At 41.9% G+C, this 16,269-nt stretch overlaps 1 protein-coding gene across 1 annotated transcript; it reads left to right on the forward strand.

Annotated features, from left to right (window-relative positions):
- Nucleotides 1–928: 928 nt before the first annotated feature.
- LOC124274346 (macrophage mannose receptor 1-like) lies at nt 929–14,157 on the forward strand. The gene is made up of 14 exons (XM_046709710.1): nt 929–1,012; nt 1,505–1,698; nt 2,771–2,892; nt 3,530–3,654; nt 4,496–4,674; nt 4,893–5,023; nt 6,309–6,439; nt 9,583–9,749; nt 10,265–10,389; nt 10,598–10,725; nt 11,276–11,454; nt 12,025–12,157; nt 12,842–12,978; nt 13,740–14,157. The coding sequence occupies exons 1-13, from the start codon at nt 949–951 to the stop codon at nt 12,946–12,948; spliced, it is 1,785 nt and encodes a 594-aa protein (XP_046565666.1). The 5' UTR covers nt 929–948; the 3' UTR covers nt 12,949–12,978; nt 13,740–14,157.
- The last annotated feature ends 2,112 nt before the right edge of the window (nt 14,158–16,269 follow it).

Raw genomic sequence — 16,269 nt, forward strand, 5'->3', positions numbered from 1 at the left:
CCTCCATGAAACATTTAAGATCAATAACAATAAACTGATGTTTATTATTAGTTGTTCACTGATCTCGAGGGGGACATGGGCTGATATACCCTCGATGTTTGTTTATGCTCCCTGGGCCGGAAGGGCGAGGGGTACTAACGAAACATCGAGGGTACATCAACCCATTGGCCCCGAGGGACCAGTAAACAACGTATTTATCTTACCGAACACCTCAATGGTAATTGTGAACTGTTCGAAGCACGGTATCGGATCTTAGTATGGAGTACCAGACGAAAAGAAAAACAAATTTGGGTTATCTCCCTTCCATAGATTTGCATTCGCAAAACATCGGTAATTTCCGTACATTATACGTGATTCAACGTTATTCGAGATAAAGAATTACTACCACGAAGTACCAAATGAGTTCGGCATTCCCAGCGGGGTACATAGAAAATGTTACTCGCTTGTAAGCGGGGTACATTGAAAATAATAGAAGAGCGCTCAGCCAATCAGAAAACGACATTTATGTGTGAGGCAAGATAATAAATATTGTACACGTTTTAATATCAAACTCGTTTGCAGGGGCAAGCAAGGAGAGGCTGATCAAAACTAAACCCCTCGACTCCATAAAATTGTAACTCAAATGGTGTAACTAGTGAAAGGGACAAGATCCCAATAATACTGAGTAAGTGAGTGAGTATGGTTTTATGCCGCTTTTAGCAATATTCCAGCGATATCACGGCCGGGGACACCAGAAATGGGCTTCACATATTGTAACCATGTGGGGAATCGAACCCAGGTCATCAGCCTGACGAGGCCACGGGATTGAGATCGAGGGAGGCGTTAATGAAACAGTCGCGTCCTTGAGCAAGTCGATGTTATTTCAAAAGAATTATCGGAAACGATTTTGGCCCGATGGTGTTCCATATACTGGCCGACGACCTGGAAACATGCCATCACCCGTATACCATGGTGTCGCTGAGGATCTTGAATGAGGTTATTGTTCTAGTGAAACTGTTATGTCTCGGCTTGGGTAAGTATTTAACAACTCCGGCGACCAGTCCGCTCATCATTCAGTTACAGATATTCCTAAATAGGATTGAGGGTATTTCGGTCATGACTTGGTTATTTACAAAAGTGGAATATTGCTGAGAGCAGCGTTGGATCTCTTCTTGTGTGAAGATCCATACAGTGAGGTTATTACCTCCCGAAACGGAAACAATTTGTTCTGTAGGCCCTACGACTAGAACATTTCAGCTTGATAATGTTTACAGATCGCTGCAACTAGGCTGAATTGCGTCCCTTAGTCATGGCAGGATCAGCTTCTTGTATGAATAGCGTGGTCACCCTGATGATGACCCACGGTATGTCAGAACTGTATGGATGCCCGTGGGCGTCATGAATATATTCCTAGACCTCATCAACATTCAACGTTGTTTACGGCTGATGAGAGTGCATTTCAGGGGTCAAGGTCGACGTACAGGTGTATACAGGTGTAAACGTATGAAATTACTGTCTTCATCAGCCATCATCAGTGACGCGGCGACGGCGACTATTGGCACAAGTCCAACAACGCCTACTTGCAATCATGGCCTACTCCGTGCAGGGTCAAGCTGCTTCCGGTTCGGCAAACAGCGCATGCTCAATTGGAAGGAGGCCAGCGCCGAGTGTGCCGCTCTGTCGTCCACCCTGATCAGATTCCAGACGCCCGAGGATATTGTATGTAACACGTGTCTAAGTGAATGAGTGAGTGAGTGTGTGCGTGAGTGAGTGAGTGAGTGAGTGATTACAAGAACTGCATTTTCATATTATAGTAGAGACCATTTACTTCAGGTCCGAGGATATCAAATTACAGGTCACCTCAGAACGACCTTTTGTGAACCTTGACCAACCAATGAAATGACCCGAGGGAAGTCGGCATTAGTCATTAAGCAGCTTTCTCGAGCACCACGGAACTAGTTTCACACTGGTCACTTCAATTCCAGTGTATCTTAATCAATATTGTACCCAAAACCTCCATGCTGTACAACAGTATGTTCTCATGTCCAGTAGGTGGTCGAGATTGTATGGCAGGACTTCTCAAGCCGTACTTCCGGTTCAGATGTGTATCCCGAGAGGCGATGATTGACGAAATAAGTCGTACAGACTAACTGTCGCTCGGAATTCCTCGTGATAACCTTTCAGAGGTTGCATGATGAGAAAACACATTCGGATTTTGTCTTTGGCGTTTGACATTTTAATGCCCTGCAATAGGATGACCTCGAAACAAACTGAAGTCTCAGTTTTGATTGAAGTTAACGTTTTTTTTCTCAAATTTGACAAAACGCAGGAAAATACATTTCCCGGAATACACTGAAATTGATATTGAACTCAACATCGTAGACAATGTAAGTTTAGTAGATAGGTTACTTGAGTTGTATGGGTCTTTTATTTTGGAAATTCAGCTCTTTCAAATTGTCAAACTCAGTCTGAAATTGGAGTGAAAACTATTTAAGTTTGTTTCGACAAATCAGATCTGGGTGTATCTCGGTAGCAAGCACTAAGATTTGATTTTTACATTAGATATGGGTTCACCTAATGTAACCATGAATCTTATTTTGTGCCACAAGGCTTCCTTGAGTTATAAGAACTATGCTTCGTAGGGATTTCTATACAACGCTTTCAAATCAATGTGTGAGGTTTGCACGTTTCCACATAAACATTGTGGCCTTATACCATCGAATCTTCTCAGAGACATGAAACTAACAACGTTTAACATCTTGAGTGTGGTGTTTGTACTTTGTGCCACCAGGGGGCGTTCTCCGCCATTGCCAAGACCCTCGAGATGGACGGTTGGTGGACGGACCTAACCACACAGGACCACGTGGGGACGTGGACGTGGGGGGAAAACCAGGCAGTCGGCAACGGCACCGTGTCAGTAAAATGTCTTATCTACACAATGTGTATAATGCAGTAACATGACGTTAGTCCAGATCCGCAATTACCCGGCTTTCTAGGGCCCCATTTCACTAAGCTATCTTAACACTAACGTATAGTCTATACTGCTAATGTCGATGTGTGGACCCGGGCGATTAACACTGGGAAAGTCTGTATACGACTTACTCAGAAGAAGTAACAGAATTCTGACACTGTGGATTAACTCCTGTAATGTGAAATCATCGGGTGTTCTAAATATATTTTAAGAAGTAATCTTCGGATTTACGATTGATCAAGAGATTTGATAGTCTTTACGGATTTGCTTGAGAGGACATAGTCCAAATCAACGGTTGTCGCTGCGCGTTCGTTTGCTAGCAAATTACACCATGTTTTTTATCAGAGCGCAATTACGACAGACGCAGCGCTGATATCGTTTGTTTGAACGGGGCCCAGGTTTTCAAATAACAATATATTCCTTCAACAACTTAAAGAGCGTTATTATGAAAACATGCATGGGAAATGTCGAAGATAATAATGCCATTTACGAATGGTTATAAAGACCTCATTCCCTTTATCTTTAATATAAAAAGAGAGTACATTTTGTGGACGCTTCAACAAAACTATGATTTGCCAGGGTGTGGAACCAGGAACCCGACGACGTCAAACACGCCGAAAACTGCGTCGCCGTGAACTACCTCGGCAGAGCTAGCGACGACATGTGCACACGACAGCTTGGGTTTATATGCAGGGCTGATACAGGTTGGTGGTACCCAGCTCAGATTTCAGGAAATCTTTCAAAATTCAAAATGTTCATAGTAGACATGTTTGGGACATTTGCAGACTTAATGCAGCAGTAACAATAACGATGCCAGATGCGAATCTTTATTTTGACTTGTACCATGTATTTGTAACGGGTGACACTGGGAAAGGCTGAAAGTGGTTCATAGACACATGCTTACCATATATTCAACCATAGTCATTAAATAGACGAGATTTATTTTGATAATTGAAAAGATGCTATTTACTGGCTGCTCATTGCACAAAGTAGTTATGTATCTGAACCCGTGAAGGTCCGGGTTAGAATATTGATGTTCAGCAACCCATGCTTGTCGTAAGAGGCGACTAACGGGATCGGGTGGTCAGGATCGCTGACTTGATTGACACATTTCATCTTATGGCAATTGCGCAGATCGAAGCTCATGCTGCTGATCACTGAATTGTCTGGTCCAGACTCGATTACTGCTACGATGCACTCAGCAATATTCCAGCTATGTGGCGGCGGTCTGTAAATAATCGAGTCTGGACCAGATAATCCAGTGATCAACAGCATGAGCATAGATCTACGCAATTGCCAGAAGATGGCATGTGTCAACCAAGTCAGCGAGCCTGACCACCTGATCCCGTTAGTCGCCTCTTACGACACGAATGGGTTGCTGAGGATCAATTCTAACCCGGATCTTCACGGGTGGATCACGGCAGGGTACAAGTGACTCCAACTTTGATAAAGGGCTCACACAGCTCACCCATGTAGTAACCAGGATCGGCTAGGCTGAGTAAACGCGTAGATTCTGTGCTGTCATGGTAATTTTCTGTCGGACAGTTGCTGACGGATGTGATGACGGATGGTCACTGGTGGGGAACTCGTGCTTCTACGTCAGTGATACGTCAGACTACACCCAGCTGGTCACCTGGGAAACGGCCTTGACCAAATGCTATCAGAAAGGGTCAGCAACTTTGAGCCGCCCAATGCTTGCCAGCTTCACGGACAACCAGGAATACGTGAGTAACACCTGCATCGAAAGCCGATGGACTTATGTCGTATGCCCCACTGAGGCCTCGTCAAAGCCCCTTCCAGTCACGGTTAATTTCTTTATGTGATTTAATTGATTGTACATAATAAATGAAACCAAAGGAAAGTTTGACAACACTAATCGGTCATCACTAGGAGTGTTGGTCAGTGGTCATACACCTATCTTAAATCTACCGTTATGTTGCAGTCGACTGTGGTGAAGCTGCTGACGACAGCGTACTCCCTGAAGTATCGGTGGTGGATTGGCCTCAATGACAGGGCTGTGGAGGGACAGTGGATGTGGTCCAACAGCAGCACCCATGCAGATGCATCCATTATGTAACATATTCATTTACTGCCGATCACAGGGGCTTGTAACGCTAAAAACTGCCATCAAGGTATATACTGACTGACTGACTGAGTTTGGTTTTACGCCGCTTTTAGCAATATTCCAGCAACATCACGGCGGGGGACACCAGAAATGGGCTTCACACATTGTACCCATGTGGGGATTCGAACCCGGGTCTCTGGCGTGACGAGCCAACGCTTTAACCACTAGGCTACCCCACCGCCCAGGTATATACTGTCACTGACGGGGTCTTAGTACTAAAAAAAAGGAAAGGGATGTAACGAGGTCAATACACCAAGTTCGTTTCAGGGCGAATTCAACAATGCTCACTGTATTTATCCCATTTAAAGTATGCATATGTGTATACTTTAAATGGGATAAATACAGTGAGCATTGTTGAATTCGCCCTGAAACGAAATGGTGTGTTGACCTCGTTACATCCTTTCTTTATATATACTCATGCCAATAATGGTTGTCACCCCTCCCCACCCCAACCCCACGCACACCTCACCCCACCCACACCCCTCTCCAATTAAAAAGATTGAAGGGGGTGACAACCATTATTGGCATGAGTATAGTACCAAGACCCCGTCAGTGACAGTATACACCTTGATGGCAGTTTTTAGCGTTACAAGCCACTGTGCTGCCGATAACAAATTCTCTCACTTTAGTTATGAATTCCATGAAATATAGCATATGTTATATTAAGGATTACACTTCCTCAGAAAAGTACTTTTATTTGGTTGAGTCTAATTCGGGATTCGAACCTACACTCTCATAGTCGGGCACCTAATCGCCAGCACATTAAGTCAGCCATCTAACCCACTCAGCCACCGCAGCTTCCACCATGAAATATGATCACATAGTAGTCCTACGATGTATATGAGGATCAATATGTATCTAATCAGTTAACTGATTTACTGATCACACAGGTAGCATGTGCATAAAAATCAATCTGTAATATATGGTAAAGAATCAACTATTGTCTCATGAATATACTAAATCCGTTCAACATTGTATGATGCATGTTTAACAAGTTCCCAATATTATAAAACTCATTAAATAATCCGATATTGTTGATGCATGTACTGGATACATTGAATATTGTATGCATGGCAATTATCTCTAGTGCATGCCCAGTATATACTTAAGTAATTCTAACAAGTATCCTTATACCGTCTCACTATTTTTTAGTTATTCGAACACATGTAAAGAGCACACAACGAATCAAGAATATTTGCGAGCCCAAGAATAAGGGCGAACCCTCTTTTGCAGCCAGTGGCAAAACCTACCAAACTCCCTGCAGGCGACGGAGCAGTGTGGAGTGGTGCACAGTAACGGCCATATCTCCTACGACTACTGCGACAACGACAACTACTTCGCCTGCAGGTATCACAGCACGGAAGGTACACGACAAACAATCTTGGAAAGGTGTTCACGTCAGTAATGCACAGCTATTCCACACACGTTATGTAAAGGTTTGTAGGTGACCTGGGCAAGTCTAGGTGGATGTTGCTGTAAGGAAAACGACCACCGCACCTATGCCCGTCCCATGTTCCAACCCAATGTTGGTAGGCTGTCTGAATGAGTAATCAGAGATAATTATATTTTTCCTTATCACTGTCAGTCATGTGTGTAAGAAAAACTAACAATATTTAAACTTTCTTCCGACTGTATTACTGCTAAAACAAGATGACAGGTTATATATTGTTTGAACATATATGTTGAGTTATTATGATGAATGCGTTGAGAAGTACATATTGTTGTGAAATGCCTGTCCTGTTTAGATAGATCAGTCATTGACGACCGCCGCCATATAGCTGGGATATTGCTGAGTGTGGCGTTAAACAACAAACCAACAAGCCTTTGACATTAACGTCATTACATGCAACCACAGAAGACTCGAATCACGCTGACGTGTGGGGCGTTTGAGCTGACACAATTACCTGTATAACTGAAGTAAATTAACAGTATCACCAGGCTCCAGGAGAGGAGGTCACTAATTCCTGTTCATAATCTTAGGTGCATATATATTTTCATTTCTCTATCAGCTATAGTGGAACCACACCAAGGAATCAGGGATTCAAACTCATGACATGCATACCCAACCATTTAACATTATTCTCTGTCAAGTTATGATTATTTATGTCAGTGGCGCATGCATGGATAGGCGCGACTGTGGCCAATGGATAAAGTGTTTGTTTGAAAATATTTTATTCAGTGTTGAAATGGATTGGGCACAAGTTATGTAACTTATTACCGCCCGCTCCTATCAGAGACATGAACAATAATGAATGGACGTAATGAACGGACATAATAACATTAAGACATATTATTGATTAATCGAAGCGCTTACTTCGTACAATGTATTTATGCACATGTCTAAATATATTTTCATTAATAGCATTTGGCAGAGCAGGGTTTCCGTAAAGAATGGTATCAATGTCTAATTGAACTTTTGATAGTTCAAATTCTTGCTTCAGATCAAAACGGCAACTGACAAATTTTAGACATTTTAAAAAGAAATGGTTAGCATCTTCCACCGGAGCACCACAATTGCAAGCTCTACTCCCTGATAGATTAACACGAAACAGATCTGCATGTAATGAACTACACGAATGTCTTAACTTCGTGTAGTATATTTGTCTTTCTTTCACCAAATAGAAAATATTTTGGAACCTTGTCATTTTTTTCAGGTAACTTTGATTTAAACGATGATAATGAATTTGTACATTTTGTTGTAGAGGGGAGAGCATTCCATAAACTTGCAGAATCATAAATAAATGACTTTTGGAAAATTTAGGTGCGAAATTTAGGAACAGCCAAATCTGATTTGTTACGCAAATTGTATCCGGAAATGGTTTCAGTAAAAGGTGGAAGTAAATCTATCAGGTAATCAGGAGCTTGCATATTAACAATTTTGTAGAATGTACAGAGTTTCCTTTGTGTTCGTCTAACTTTCAATGGTAACCAACCAGTTTCACTGTATAAACTATATCTTGAAGCGAATTTAAACAATCCGGTTACAATTCTTGCTGCTTCAAGTTGTAACATTTCAAGTTTATCACAAATATAGCTAGGGCAATTATCCCAGACCTCAGATGCATATTCTAAAATAGGCCTAATATACATTTCGTACATACTAGAAAGGATATATCTAGGTAATACGTACTTTAGCGTCCGTAATGAGGAAACAATTTTTGAGGCCTTTTCTATTACAGCAGATACATGATGAGACCATTTTGTATTATCTGAAAAGATGACACCGAGGTGTTTATGTTGATGTACACGTTCTAAATGTTCATTATTGAAAATCAAGTCAGGAACTTGTGGACAGTTTCCATTTTTAAAAAGCATGAATTTGGTCTTGTTCGGGTTAAACTTAACTAACCATTTGTCAGCCCATTCTTTCAATTTTGCTAAATCATAGTTAAGAGTAGCCTCTATGGTTTTTACATCTTTTCCTGCAACACCAATTGAAGTGTCGTCGGCAAACAGTCTTGTGACATTTGTTAGAGTTTCAGGTAAATCATTGATGTACACAAGGAACAAAAATGGACCAAGGACAGATCCTTGAGGAACCCCTGCAGTAGCATTCAATTCTTTTGATAATGTACCATTGATGGAAACACTCTGTCGTCTATCTGATAAATAGTTTGTTAACCAACTAAGTAAATGGCCACGAATACCATAATTTTCTAATTTGTGCAATAGCCCTTTATGCCACACCCCGTCAAAGGCCTTTGAAATGTCACAAAAAATCATACAATAAAGGTGATGAGTATCTAGAGCTGAACATATATTGTGATAGATTTCAATGAGTTGAGATGTGGTAGAGTGGTTTGTAGTAAAACCTGATTGAAATTTACTTAAAATGCTATGTTTATTGAAATGGTTATGTAAATGCTTTAACATTATTTTTTCAAAAAATTTCCCGAGGATAGATAATAAACTTATGGGTCTGTAATTAGTAGGGAGGGATTTATCTCCTTTTTTGAAAATAGGGGTAATATTGCCTGTTTTCCAAACTGAAGGAAAAACACACTGACTCAAAGAAATATTATACAGTAAACACAGAGGTTCAGCTATTGATGTACAAATTCGTTTTAACATCCTCATGTTAATAATACAATCTAGCTTTGTTTGCTGGTAAAGTCTTAATCATATCCGATACTTAGTAACACTAACGCTTTTATACAGCGATGGCTAACAAGATTGGCAAAGTCTTGCCCTCATCATTCACAGATATGGCTGAAATATTGCCGATGTGACTTAAAATCTTAACTCACTCAACTCACCTCTATCGTATTTTCAATCTCAACTCCCTGGTCTTTAGGTATACAACTCGGGCAGCCACTACCAGGCGCATCATACTAATAATGTGGTTTTTCAAAGGCACTTTGAAATGACCGAGAGCACCTGATTTAGTCAGGAAGACACATATGTCAGGTAAAACTTAACTATTCTAATGGTGTCAAGAGATGAACCTGTTTTTTCCCAGGAAATAGTTCCATGATACACAGATGTCAGGTTTAATGAATACTCCCAGCTGACGTTCACGTGGAGGAGGAGCTGGGCTGTCCTGGACTGTGGCTGAGAGCGGGACACAAGTGTTATGTTTTCAACACCAACGTGACCTTGACCCAAAGTCAGGCAGTCGCTTTCTGCCGCCACAGAGGAGGGCGTCTATTGAAGGTCGAGACAGAGGATGAGATGGTGGGTTACCCTTCACATTTGTAGGTTCGTCTTGGAAGTAAGATCGCTTGGTGGTAGTGGTCTTAGATAATGCTCTTTGGTGGAAGTGTGTTCTTGTTAGGTAGTGGCATTCGTGCTATATCCACCTTTAGGTAGATGTAACCGTAGTGGAATATCTCTTTGGAGGTAGCGGTGAGACCCCTTGAAGGTTGGCAGGCAGTTATGTCAGATACGTGCCTCGTTCAATACTGAACGGCCGTGTTAAACTGCACATTCCTTGAAAATAGTGTTCACAAGAGAGTCAAGTACTTCCGATGGATGGATTTACCCTTCAAATTGATGGACACACTTAAGGAATTTTTAAAATAGTCCTACAGCGCCTAGCGCTTCCATTTAATGGAAAGCGTTTTGACGAGTAATTGTATGTAAATCTCGTCATCATTAGTTGAGGGAAGTGATTCTGTTGTGACGAAGTTACACAAGTGACCCAAATGTGGTTGGCACCCGTGTAATGGAGGTACCACCATTTGTTGCAGAGATGGATTCAGCTGCAGACAGAGCGTATCCTAGGCAACAACTTCTGGACAGGACTGGAACGGCACCCTCCGGGAGGCAGCAGTTGGCGGTGGTCTGATGGTGACTCGGCGCAGATGAATCTCATGTAAGGGGCAAACAGTAATGATCGAGAATAATTGTCGGTCTTTGCATCATCACCGAAAACGTTTTGACGTTGGCATTACACATCCAACGTCTCTGCTTCGCATCAGATTAATTAATTGTTGTTCATATTTTCAATAAGATGAACAAATTCTTAAGATTTCGAAAAGACATTGATAAAACGTAACTGTTGACATATACATGCATGGCAGACCTTGGGAACTTCAGCCGGACAACCTGATGGGTGAGGAGAACTGCGCCTTCATCAGCCACGACGCCAGCTATGAGGACGTCTCCTGCTTCTCCCAGGCCGGCTACATCTGTGAGATACAGGCAGAAGGTAGAGTGATATTCACCATCTGTGAGATACAGGCAGAAGGTAGCGTGATATTCACCATCTGTGAGATACAGGCAGAAGGTAGAGTGATATTCACCATCTGTGAGATACAGGCAGAAGGTAGCGTGATATTCACCATCTGTGAGATACAGGCAGAAGGTAGCGTGATATTCACCATCTGTGAGATGCAGGCAGAAGGTAGAGTGATATTCACCATCTGTGAGATACAGGCAGAAGGTAGCGTGATATTCACCATCTGTGAGATACAGGCAGATATTCACCAAGGATAGGCAGAAGGTAGCGTGATATTCACCATCTGTGAGATACAGGCAGGAGGAGGAGTGATATTCACCATCTGTGAGATGCAGGCAGAAGGTAGAGTGATATTCACAAGTGTGACATGCAGACAGAAGGTTGGGCAGATATTTACCATCTGTGGCATAGAAACAGAAGATAGAGATATATTCACCATCTGTAAGATACAGGCAGAAGGTTTTGAATCAGTGAGTTGTGTTTTGATCATCGCTTTGATTAAATCAGAGCTATGCTACAGGTGCGCCCTGCCCGTCCAAATGGGTTACCCGTAACTACGATGACGACACAACGTGTTACTACATCAGCAACAGAACTACTTCCGACGTTGTCACGTGGTGGGAGGCACGCGAGTTGTGCAGGAGACTGTCGGGGTTAGACGAGGCTTCATTGCTGGCTGTCAACGATCACCACGAACAGGCAATGAATTCATTGTTAAAATACAATTAATTAATGAATTAATTTATAGTTATTTGTATTTTACATCTTATTCATGTTACTGGCAAAACCGAAACCACGTGTGTGTGTTTCGCCAATGGATAAACGTCTTCGATCCGTAAGTTCCCCAAGTACTGATACTAACTAAAGTACTTGACGTCACACACACGTCACGCTAGACGCGTTCCTACGTCATCAACCAGTATTATAGAATTATTATTTCCCTCTCATCCGTCAGACATGTTTATAGACATTCGCCAAAGTGTTCAGAGTAAACCATGGAATGGCAACACGTGTTAGTACACTGAATCGGGCCAGATAAGTATTACTGCACTTTTTGAAGACAACGCAATTATGACGGTAGCAAGAAACACGTGGAAGCGCATCGAGAAAACAAAAGATATAAAAAAGCGATATTATTGGCAATGCTACACTAACAATTTCTCTAAATCCAAGTTGATACGCCCTCAAGTCGATGTGCGTGAGGGCTGTTGATATTCAGTAAAGTGAAACCCAAATATTTATTATTCACTTTTCCAACTATTTCCCCAGACCTATATTGAGACCCAGCTGGGGTCGTACCCAGAGTCCCCCGTCGGCTGGTGGACAGACCTCACAGACGCTGCTTCTGAAGGTGTGTGGCAGTACGCCGACAACTGGAACCCTTCCCTCAGCCGGGATCTATGTGAGTGCCATGTAAATGCCAGGCTTGTGTCAATAGGGTAAACTAAACGGGCAAACCCCTCTCCGTAGTCACCAAAGCCATGTCATTAGAGTCCAGTGTTTATCATGTCAGTTAATGATGATAGCAGGTGTTCGAGGAATGTTGAGCGTATCCTGCTCCATCGGTCAGACCCGTTATAAACACATGCAAAGACAAGTGAATTGTCCAGAATCGAAAAAGCACAATACGAGAACAAAAGGTACATGCGACGGGTGGACATGTTGCGAACTGAATCGGACAAGAAAGATATTCGATGTATTCATGTCTGGTAATGTTGATCTGTGCTAGTTCATATCGTTCGCCCAATTGCGTTGATCGAAGCACATGCTGTTGATCACTGGATTTTCTGGTCCAGACTCGATTATTTACAGACCGCCGCCATATAGCTGGAATATTGCTGAGTGCATCGTAGCACTAAACTCACTCATTCACTCACTCATATCAACCGTATGAAGTGAGTAAGTGAGTAAGTATGGTTTTACGCCGCTTTTAGCAATATTCCAGCAATATCTCGGCCGGGGACACCAGAAATGGGCTTCACACATTGTACCCATGTGGTCGACTGTATGAATCACAACGCTGTACCATATTTAACATTGACTACGTTTTACCTTGCCTTACACAGACACCCTAATCTTGTTGTAGCAATTGGGCCAAGGAGCCAAACAATCATGGGGGCAACGAGAACTGCGCTGTCATGTACTACGGCGGCCAATACAACGATGTCCCTTGTGACGTCAGAGCCAACGTAGCCTGTGAGAAAATGGCCTGGGGCGTGGGAGGTAAGGTGTGGCGGGGATCGGATCGGGTAGTGTGCATTGGTCCACACGCAAATTGTAGCGCAAATAGGGTTGCGCAACAAAGAGAAAATGACCAGTCTTTCCATATACGAGCGAAGCGAGCAAAGCTTGGCAACGTGCTTCCCTCACTTCGGTTCGCAAAATATTTTTAATATCAAAACAAAATATCGCCATCATCAAAGGTAGACATTTATTTCCTCACAGAGTTGTGTTCTCAGATTTCCAACCTCATATTTAATAATTACTCACGTACAATATATTTAATTCAACATTTTAAGCGCCACTCGTGGCATGTCAAATCGTTCTTCGCCTCCATTACCCCTGCCAGCTTCCGGTTCAACGGAGTGAAGGAACAGGGGACTTAAATTTAAATCTGCTTTCATTTACCCGTCACGCCACAAGTGTTTTTAGTAGAATAAATGTTACGTAAATTCTAACAATAAGGACGGCAGATGAGAAACATAATCCCCACCAGTTTAACGGTAAAATTATGCAATATGATATTTGTGTTTAATTTCTGCTTATTCTTGTTCCTTCTTTCCGTTGAACTAGAAGCTGGCAGGGGTAATGGAGGCGAAGAACGATTTGACATTTCCTGTCGAGTTTTCGTTTTCGACACATTCCCAAAATAAGCTAAGACCAATATTGTTGAAGTGGTTAAATTAATCCAAGTCTTTTATATATTGGGTGCAAACATCATCTTTTAACTCAAACGACTGAACAGTCAGTGTTCCTTGTTTCAGGTGCAGCAGACCCACAGACAAGCGACGCTCTCCTGGGGGTTGTAGCTACCATGGTGATATGGAGTCTTACATGACGTCAAAGATCACAGTAGTTAGGGTTTTCTCTGATAGAATACGTACATTTATTAATCTAAACGTATATCTGATATCAACCCCAATCCTTACCAACGACCACCAGTCGCGTCATACACATCCCACCCCCTACCAACAGGTCTTCATCAATTCTCCATCACACCTAACTCATACAAGCTTTGTTAATCAACCAAAGGATTTTACGGGTATTGATCATTTTCAAGTATTATGTCTTTCTTTGAGACATACGATAGTTCGACAGATACAAAATATGTTCTATTGTGCTTTTTAATGCCGCCAAAATCACATTGTGTTTTCTGGAATAATAAATGGTTGCAACATGAAATATGTTTATTTTTAATTACGAGTTGGTAGTTTACGTAAAACAAATGCATCCGTCGGTGTGAGTTTTGACCTCACATTCACATCAGCTTTTGTCATTGCATGGTTAAAGCACCGTTAATCCTCACTCACTGATTCACTGAGGACATTTCTGGAAGACAAAAACAGGAGTACTCAACGCCTTATGAGGAAATAGTCACCCATACTCTTGCTGTATGACAAGGCCACGTATTTCTGGGCACATAAGCATACCTAACAATGCACCACAAGGTGTCAGTATATTCAGGTGAAATGACCTCCAAATATATTGGACAAGACGATCCAGTGACTGACATAGTGAACATCGATCTATTCAATAGGGATAAGGGTCAGATTTCTGTTTATGTAACTGTCGGGTAAAATAATGTACGAATGTCTATACTTGTGGTAACACACACACGCACGCACGCACTTACACACACACACTATTATAATAGGTAGGGGATACTCAATAAACAAGGTGTCACAGTTATTGGTATTTTATATCTTTAATAAGATAAATAATTTAACACTGTAACAGGGACATCTGATCAGATGCGTCAGATGACCATAAAATGTGTCCACCACGTCATTTACCATGAGATATAACTTGATATCAGCCTCTATGCTCAGGACAACTGGGGAATACTAATCAACCCCCTCATGCCAACTTGGTTCATTCCTTCCCATTCTTCCTGAGGGTACCGTGAAGGTCCGGGTTAGAATATCGATCTTCAGTAACCCATGCTCGTAGTAAGAAGCGACTAACGGGATCGGGTGGTCAGGCTCGCTGACGTGGTTGATACATGTCATCGGTTCCCAATTGCGCAGATCAATGCTCATGCTGTTGATCACTGGATTGTCTGGTCCAGACTCGATCATTTACAGACCGCCGCCATATGGCTGGAATATTGCTGAGTGCGCGTAAAACTAAACTCACTCACTCACCCCTGAGGGCAGCGCCAAGCTCGTTGACAGTGGCCGGTGAGTTTTGTCGGACGCGCCGTCCAAGAATATCTCAGACGTTATCATGGTCTGCCAGTCTGCCAGACAGAATGATCCCAACCAACACTATTACCAAGCCTCCCTCCCAAAACTATCGTTCTGTATACGTGGCACTCTGTCAGGGAAATCCAGAGTAAACCTTCATTCATTCGAAAACAACGTCTGCCCAACGACGATTGGCCGTGTTTGTCACTGATGACGTCTTGTAGTAACGTAACGGCCCGTCAGTCGTGGGATAATACGTGGATGTCGGGAGGATCCATCTGTGTAGCCGTCTGTCTACTCACTCCAACACCTGGAGCTCTGAGAAGCCCATCTCCAGTTTGAGAGGCACTTCGACCACGGTTTCGTTCTAATAAAACGGTCTTGTGCTCGTGCCACTTTGATCTGTCTTACTCCAACCCATCACGTAACACCGCATGTCGAAAAAACGTTTCATTGCGTTTAATACAATATCAGATCAACTTTCAGTCTAATTGGTTTGATTGCGGTATACATTATGTCAGAGATATTTGTAATGAAAATGGATTTCTCAGTCTTGAAGATCTAAAACAAGAGGTACAAAATAAGAGGAACGTTCTTAGATTATCATCATTTGTTAAATAACATTCCAGTGAACTGGAGACAACTTGTAGGAAACAGAAGTCTCTGCTTAAATCAATTAAACATTAATAGAGTTTACCAAGATATGATCTCAAATGTTAAAGGTTCAAGGATATTCTATGATAAATTGATTAAGGACAACAATACCCCTAAGGTACTAGAGCATTTGAATACTGTCTTTCAGCAGGATAGAATGTGGAGTGATGTATTCAGATATTACAGGAAATGTACAAATGATTGTAAGCTGTTAGATTTTCAGTACAGATTTATTTACAGAATAATCTATACAAAGAAAGAACTATTGAGGATGAAGCTAGTTGATAATGACACTTGTACTTTTTGTAAAAATACCTCAGAAGACATATTGCATGTTTTTATTTTACTGTGATTTAGTTAAAATCTTTTGGCAAAATGTAGAACAATTTCTAAATACCCACCTCCAGTGTAATGTCACATCTACAAAATTCACTATCATGTTTGGAGTGTGCTC

This window comes from Haliotis rubra, unplaced genomic scaffold, assembly GCF_003918875.1.
Source record: "Haliotis rubra isolate DU_JTF1 unplaced genomic scaffold, ASM391887v1 Scf19, whole genome shotgun sequence".
Classification (NCBI taxonomy): domain Eukaryota; kingdom Metazoa; phylum Mollusca; class Gastropoda; order Lepetellida; family Haliotidae; genus Haliotis; species Haliotis rubra.

Coding starts and splice junctions, on each gene's coding strand:
- LOC124274346 (XM_046709710.1), top strand. CDS start 949: ATGGTGTCGCTGAGGATCTTGAATGAGGTTATTGTTCTAGTGAAACTG. Junction 4,675..4,892: donor TCACGGACAACCAGGAATAC/GTGAGTAACACC, acceptor GTTATGTTGCAG/TCGACTGTGGTGAAGCTGCT. Junction 11,455..12,024: donor TCAACGATCACCACGAACAG/GCAATGAATTCA, acceptor CTATTTCCCCAG/ACCTATATTGAGACCCAGCT.